Source organism: Musa acuminata, chromosome BXJ2-1, assembly GCF_036884655.1.
Source record: "Musa acuminata AAA Group cultivar baxijiao chromosome BXJ2-1, Cavendish_Baxijiao_AAA, whole genome shotgun sequence".
NCBI classification, from domain to species: domain Eukaryota; kingdom Viridiplantae; phylum Streptophyta; class Magnoliopsida; order Zingiberales; family Musaceae; genus Musa; species Musa acuminata.
Window position 1 is genome coordinate 9879378 of NC_088338.1, and position 8627 is coordinate 9888004.

At 43.7% G+C, this 8627-nt stretch overlaps 1 protein-coding gene across 1 annotated transcript; it reads left to right on the forward strand.

Moving 5' to 3' along the window:
• The first annotated feature begins 3210 nt into the window (after nucleotides 1-3210).
• Nucleotides 3211-3882, forward strand: LOC135597962 (PRA1 family protein E-like). Its single transcript, XM_065091475.1, has one exon. The coding sequence runs from the start codon at nucleotides 3211-3213 to the stop codon at nucleotides 3880-3882; it is 672 nt and encodes a 223-aa protein (XP_064947547.1).
• Nucleotides 3883-8627: the final 4745 nt, after the last annotated feature.

Consider the following 8627-nt stretch of genomic DNA (forward strand, 5'->3'; position numbering starts at 1 on the left):
CACAAGCCACCTATGTAGTAGGTGTCAAATGCAAGAGATATACGAGGGCATTATGGTGTGTGGAGTTGATTAATTACATTAGGGGTGTCAGACAAATGAGATGCACAAGAGCATTTAGGTGTGTTGACTCTAACTGTTCATGTAGGGCCATCAAATGTTCAAAGGAGTTAGATGCACTAGATCTAGTAGTGTGTTAGGGTGTTTCGACTTAAATATTGTATATAGAGTGTCTCAATCACATGAGATGCATGAGAGATTGGGGTGTGCAACTTGAACCACACATGTAGGTGGTGTTGGACACGAGAGGCGTAAGGGCATCAAGCATGTGGACCTAAATTGGCTACAAAGATGGTGTTAGACATATGAGATACACGAGGTCATCAGAGTATGCTGAATTATTAGTATAGAGGCTAGAGACACATAAGACATGAGAGGCTATCATGATGTCTGAACTCAAATCATCAACATAGGGGGTGTTGAATGCAATAGACACACGAGGGCATTGTGTAGCACAGACTTGAATATCCTGCATAGTGGGTTTTAAACACATAAGAGACATAAGGGCCTTAGAAGCATGTCTACTTGAATAACCTAAGGGGGTGTCAAATTCGTTAGATGTGTGAGGGAGTCATGAATGCCAACTTAAAGTGCCCATATGGGGGTCTTAGATACATAAGATACATAAGGCCATCGGGGCTTGCCAATCTTTGATCACTCACATAAGGGTGTCATAAACATGAGATGCATAAGAGTATCAAGGCATGTCATTTGAATTGCCCATATAAAGGGGTGTTAGTCACATAAGATGCACAAGGGCACTAAGGCATGCATTGAACTATTTACGTAGGAGGTGTTAGATATATTAGAAGCATGAGGGCATTAGAATGTGTTGACTTGAACTACCCACATAGGGCACAAATGCAGGAGATGTATGAGCATGCGAGGGCATGCCAACTTTGCTAACATAGGAATTGTCGAATACATAAGACATACAAAGGCATTAGGGCTTATTGTCATAAACTACTTATTTATGGGGTGTGAGACAAATGAGATGTAGAGGGGTGTTGTAGCATGTTGACTTGAACATCCTCTTTATGGTGTGTCGAATACATAAGACATATGAAGGCATCTGGATGCACCAACTTGAATCGCTTGTATAGAAGCATTAGACATATGAGAAATGCAAGAGCTTTGGGCATGCTGACTTCGACCACCTGCATAGAGGTGGTGTTAGATGCATGAGACACTCAAGAGTTTTGAGGTATTCCCAATTGAACTAAATGCATAGGGGTATTGGATGTATAAAACATGTGAGTGTGTGATGGCAGGTTGACTTGAACAACCCACATAAAGGGTGTTGGATGTATTTGAGTGTGCCAACTTGAATGACCCATGTAAAGGTGTTGAATGCATGAGACACATGAGTGTAACGAGGTTTGTTGACTTAAACTGCTCTCATTGGCGGTGTTGAACACATGAGACACAGGAATGTCAAGGTGTGACGATTTGAACTGCTCGCATAGGGGTTGTCAAATATCTAAGGGTGTTAACTATATAACAAATGAGGACATCAAGGCGTGTTGACTTAAATTGCCTACATAATTAGTGTTTAGATATATGAGTTGGGACTTGACCTGAACCACTTGTGTTGGTGGTGTCAAACACATGAATCATACATCGACATTGTAATATATCGACGTAGACCCACCACATAGACGATGTTGGATGCATGAGGGTATCACAGCTTGATGACTTAAATCACCTATATAGAGGGTGTCAAATGAATAAATCATGCATGGGCATCAAGGCTTCCTAACTTGAACTGCTCTAGCAAAAGGTATTAGATGCATGAGACACATAGACATGTGAGAGCATCACAACTTGTCAGCTCAAGTTCCATTGTAGAGCATGTGAGATGCATGACACGTGAGGGCATTACAACATGCTAATCAAACTACCTACATAGGGGATACAAGACGCATGAGACATCGGGCATTAGAGCATGCTAACTTGAATCGCCCACATAAGAATGTCATATACATGAAACACATAATGGCATTTGGGTATGTTATCTTGAGTCACTGCCATAGTGGGTGTCACATGCATGTGATGCTTATAGGATCATAGCGTGGTTACTTGAATAATATGTATAGGGAGTGTTGAATGTATAAGAGGCATCAGAGCATCAAAAGTATACTAATTTGATTCACCCATTTTGGTTTTGTTGATCATACGAGACACACGAGGATAGTGAAATTTGACGAGTTGAATGACTCGTATCAGGTGTATTGGAACATGAGACATATCAGGGTCAAGACATGTCAATTTGAGCTAGTCACATAAGGGGTATAAGATGTCCGAGGGCATCTAATACAGAAGGCACATGAGGGTATTTAAGCTTGTTGACTTGAACTATCCGTCTAAAAATTATCGAAAACATAAGACACATGAGGTCATAATGTCATGAAATCGACTAACTAGATAGTTTTGGAATTATGAAATACATAAGGTATTATGGTTTACTGACTTAAACCACTTACGATGTTGAACGAATGAGAAAATTAGAGCTAATTGATTTGAATTGCCAATAAATAGGGTAAATGACTCATGAGACATGAATCAATTCAATGGATGTCAAATAAAAATAAAGAAGGGAACTCCTACACCTAGTTAAAATATGAAAATAGGAGCTCTTAAGTAAAAAAAAAAAAAAGAGACAATCAATGGCTTTTTATAAATAATTAAATTGGTAGGTGTAAAAACAGAAACAACTGACTACATGCAATTTTGGTAAAAACAACTGACTACATCCAACCTCATTCAACTCTATCATACTTTCACTATCTCCGCCAAGAATGTGTTCTTTCTCAAGGAACACCGCTCTCTTGGCTACAAAGACTTTTTGGTCGTCGGGATGATAGAAATAATATCCATAAGTTTCCTTGGGATATCCCAGGAATGCGTTTACCATGAGAGACACCATGAGAAAGTAAAATCCTCGGGACCGACTAACATGAGAGACACCATATCAGCTGGCCAACTTTTCGGGGTGACTCGACCAAATCGGGCGAGAATGCGTTTACCACACGTTGCCTATTTGGCCGCTTATTTGTCATCTGCCACTCTCTCTGGGTTCTTCCTGCCTCTCCCCTCTCTCTCCCGCCACCGTGGTGGCAGAAGAAGGAATCCGTGGTTGGAGGAGCTGCCGAGATGCACAATACATCGCCGCCCGCCTACGTTCCCATCTCCGCCTACCCCGATCCAGCGCCTGTGCCCCCATCGCGTCCTTCCGTCTCGGAGGGTCGCCCTTCTCCGGCCCCCGCGCCGCCTAACGCGTCCTCTCCCACCGCCGGGGCCGCCGACCTGGTCTCCAGCTTTAAGGAGCACGGCAGGGCCCTGATCTCCGCCCAGCGCCCGTGGCTGCAGCTTCTCGACGTCACCGCCCTCGCTCGCCCCGCCAGCGCCGGCGACGCTTGCTTCCGCCTCCGCCATAACATAGCCTACTTCCGCACCAACTACACCCTCTTCTGCCTCTCCGTCCTCGCCGTCTCCCTCCTCTGGCACCCTGCCTCCCTGTTCGCCTTCATCGCCCTCACCGCCGCCTGGTTCTTCCTCTGCTTCACCCACGACCGGCCGGTCGTCCTCTGCGGCCGCCCGATCACCGACGGGACCATCCTCGGCGTGCTCTCCGTGGCCACGATTTTCGCCCTCATCTTCTCCAATGTCGGACCGACCGTCTTCGGAGCCATCATGATCGGGACAGTGATCATCTGCCTGCATTCGCTGTTCAGGGCGACGACGGACGATCGCTTTCTCCATGAAACAGAGGCCGCAAGCGGCGGATTGGTTGTTGCCGCTTACGGGATCGCATTATTTTCTTGACAATTAAAACTTGATCATATCGTTACTGCCAACCTAATTAGGGAACAGTTGGGCTCAAGTTTGAAATAGATAGAATCGTCATGGTACAGTCTCCGAGACTGTGTCAAGCGGTGGTACTATCCAGACACAGTCTTCGAGTCTCCGAGGGATAATATTATATCCTCTCTATTATACTGTTGTATGTTTATACCTTTCATTGTCCTGTTAGTGAATTGTTGCACATTATTTTGTTGACAATTACAACTTGATCATATCGTTATTGATTACAGAGTATATCAAACTGTTCTGTTCTGAAGTTAGGCTTAAGGGAATAGAGCCCATAGTAATTCCCAGTATCAAATGGGACCGTGAGTTATTGTGTTTTGTATATATTTCTTTAAATTTATGATTAGTGCATACACATATATCCGAGTTTTTATGTAACATGTCAAAGAAGTTGGTCACTATCGACCCAACATTGTCACTTTTGACGCAAAATCTAAAAGGAATCAACCAACCATGCAAATTCAAATTTATGTAACATGTTAAAGAAATTGGTCAATGCAATTTTAGATTCAAGTGAATTTTTGATATCAATTATGATATCTTTCTTATTCCAAGTGATGATACTTAGGCATGAAATGGAAGTATGATTAGAATGGGGTTGCATCTACCAAGTCAGCCAATAGATTTATATATAAGCTTGAAAGGTTTGACATCTTCCTACTATGCTAAGGGTGAAGGTCTTTTGTTGAAAGTTAATCGCAGCGTTGCTCCTAATCTTAGATAGATCGACCAATATGGGTATTGAAAATACTAGCAACTGCCTTTTGTGTTTGGAAAAAAAAAAAGAAGGAATTATTAATCATATTTTCCCACATGGCATGTTTTTCAAAATTATATGGAATATATGTGAACAAAGAATTAGAAGTATTTCCCTAATTGGTTAAAGGGGCAGGCAATTGCACGAGGAAGGGAAGCATTTGAAGCAATGGGTTAATATGATGTGGTCTAGTGAGAGACAAAGTTGCGGCCTTTGTCCTCGATCATCAAGGAAACCAAAACACGGAACGAATGGAAGGGAAATGGATGTCAAATACATGTGGAATAGGAAAGCCCTAATTAAACCATTGTGGGAGGCACAACTTAATATTGATCGGTCTAGAATTAATGACGATGATGAGGGAGGGGCTTGATGAGCAGTAAAATTAATCCATTGTGGTAGGTGAGGAATAAAATGAGGGATAAGCTGAGAAAGTTGGTGAATCACACATATTTTTGGTAGAGAAGGGAAGGGAATTAATGAAGTAGCAAGGTTAATATGGAACGTAGAACCAATTGCTAGGCAAACAATCTTTGGTGATGAAAGGGAGCTACCAATGTAGGCAATACAAAATGAAAAGAAAAAAGTAATAATTATAACATCGTCTGAATACAATGAATAATGTTAGAAATCTGTGTTATGCGTCGGGAAATCGTCTATATAAACACCAAAGAGGGTGACCCCAAAGTACATACACTACTGCTAGTGAAGAGAGAGCGCGAAAGCGAAAGAGAAAGCGAAGGAGAAAGAGAAAGAGAGAGTGGTGCAGCTTGCCATGGCCATCAACGTGGGGAAGGCAAACCTTGTGGAGCACTTGGAGCTCATCCTCAGTCTCCGTGGCTCCTACCCGATAGTGGCAATCGATACGGAGTTCCCGGGGTTCATTCGCGACACCCCTCGCAATGCCACCGAAGAAGAAAGATACAATGACGTGAAGCACAACGTGGATAACATGCACCTGATCCAGCTGGGCGTCGCCTTGTTCGACGAAGGCGGCAACACCCCATGGCCGGGGTGCTGTTGGCAGTTCAATTTTTCGGATTTCGATCCCGATGTGGATGCTTCCTCTCCCGACTCCATCGAGTTGTTGACACAGAGCGGGCACGACTTCCAGCAATACCGACGACACGGCATCGACGCGCGGCGGTGCGCCTATCTGGTATGCGTGAAGCTCTTCTGCCAACCCTACAGCTCCAGGTATGTTACGTTTCACGGACTCTACGACGTGGCTTTTGTGATAAAGATGATCACCCGAGCCCCACTGCCCAACACCTTGAACGAGTTCTCTGATTTGGTGAGGACCATCTTCGGCCAGATTTATGATCTCAAATATATATCTCGATTTTGTGGAGGACTGCGTCGGGGAGAGATTGGTTTGGTGGGACTATCAAGGTTATTGAACTTTGAACCCGTAGGGATCCGTCACCAAGCAGCATATGACAGTCTACTAATTGGGGCACTCTTCAACGAAATGAAGCAACGAAGGCATAACGTAGAGGACGACAGATCTGCATCGGTCCTCTATGGTATAGAGAATCGATGCGTCGAGAACAGGAGGACTCGAAGGATTGACCGCAGAGGTTGGCCTTACGCAAGACGGCATTCCGAGGGACATTTTCTTGACACTCAGGATGACGTATTAAGATTCGTTGTAATCATCCATCGGATGCGTACGAGCACCGGTGCGTATGCATCGTTGCCGTCTCATCGACTTCTGGTGGCTGCAGCAGTAGTACGTGCTGCTGAGCACATTCTTTTAGTACATGCAGATCGTACATGTACTAAATTAAACCGCCAACCCCATGGCAGCCAAGGGGTGTTGCTGCCGTCTTGGGTAAGGCCAACCTCTGCGGTCAATCCTTCGAGTCCTCCTGTTCTCGACGCATCTATTCTCTATACCATAGAGGACCGATGCAGATCTGTCGTCCTCTATGTCATGTCTTCGTTGCTTCATTTTGTTGAAGAGTGCCCCAATTAGTAGACTGTCATATGCTGCTTGGTGACGGATCCCTACGGGTTCAAAGTTCAATAACCTTGATAGTCCCACCAAACCAATCTCTCCCTGAGGAAGTCCTCCACAAAATCGAGATATATATTTGAGATCATAAATCTGGCCAAAGATGGTCCTCACCAAATCAGAGAAGTCGTTCAATGTGTTGGGCAGTGGGGCTCGGGTGATCATCTTTATCACAAATGCCACGTCGTAGAGTCCATGAAACGTAACATACTTGGAGCTGTAGGGTTGGCAGAAGAACTTCATGCATACCAGATATGTGCATCGCTGCGCGTCGATACCGTGTCATTGATTTGTAGGGCATCTATGACCCCGATAGGTGCGGGTGCTAGTGGTGGTTGAAATATCGGTCGTGGTTGCGATTACAAGATAGTCTGTTAACTTAGTTGGGACAAGAGCGGAGCGATTGCCTGCATTATGCTTGTGAGCGCCTACACTTGGTTCATGATGTTCAATAATGCCTTTGCAGGGACAACCAAGTGCCTCATATTCATCCTCGGAGGTAAGAGTTCTAAGTCATTGAATAGAGGCCAGTAATACCCTAGTGTCTGAGTGGAGGTGGTTGCATCCAATTGGGGAAAGGAGGGTAGCTGCCCATTTGTGTAAAGGTGCTATAGATTGGGGGTAGAGTTTCTTCACTGGAGCACTCAATCTTTGCACTATTAAAGTAGCTTCCCATTTGTGTAAAGGGTTCATGGGCGGATATTCCTACTATATTTAAGGTCCTCCTTCTAGTGCCAAATTGTTAAGGATTCAAGGATTCAAAGATATATGATCTCCCTAGGTAATATAATATTTCATATACACAGTTTTAAGTTTCTCGATTTTTGTGCATCAATCTTCGCACGACAATGAACACATCTTTTGAGAAATTAGGGATTTTGTTTTTAATATTCTTTCGCTGCGCATGTGATATCGCCCCTAGATTTTCCAACACATAGGCGGGCATTCCTACGATATTCAATGCCCTCCATGTAGTGCCAAATTATTGAGGGGATGCATCATCGACGGTCGAGTCAGCCCAGCTTGGTCTTGTCCCAAAGGCGTAGAGACATCCGAGGAACCCTTGTGGCAGTCCTAGCGCGACTAAGGTGGTCTTCGCATAACCTTGACCTATCCGAGGTGGTCTTGAGGTCAGGCCGAGGTGGGCTTTTTGGTGGGTTATTGCGCAAAGGTTAGCGTCAGGAGGAATTTTCTAACCCGACTCCTCCAACGCATAAGTTAGTTCCAAAAATTACATAGGGTGTGGGAGGTTTTTGGAAAAAGGTTCGACTCCTGGGCCGACACTAGGGGTCGGCTTTTATACCTGACCAACTAAGGAGATCCTCCATAATAGCCCCAACGTCTCCCTTGTTTTGTCTGTAGGGGTGATATGTTCAAACGACCTCCTATGAACTATTGTCCATGGGGGCCGATAGAGAGATAAACAGGCCCGAACAACCTCCATGAATTGTTGGCCACGAAAGTCGATAGGGCCAGTCCAAATGACCTCTCGTGGATTATTATGCATAGAAATCGACAAACCATAACCATCCACCACGTTATTTCCTAGTGGGTGATTCGACTTTTTTCTTCAATGTTAGAGCTTTTAGAATGATTAGTTGGTGGATGGTGATTGGTTACCAAAATATTTTCTATCAAACTTTATTAACTTAGAGGATGGGAATGCTCATGAATTTCATCTTAATTATTGCATTAGTATTAGAAGGAAAAAATTATTTATTATACTGTGGTTTATTCATGATAAAAGCAATATTACATAGATATCAATGTAGCAAAGGCTATATTATGAGGTTGTCTAATATTAGAACATAATTGTGAATGAAATATGTCTGATAGCAGCGATCAAATGGTCAAATGATTAACCCATATGATAAATCATAAGAGGTGTGCAATCATTTTGATACAAAATTAGAAGAAAACATCCTA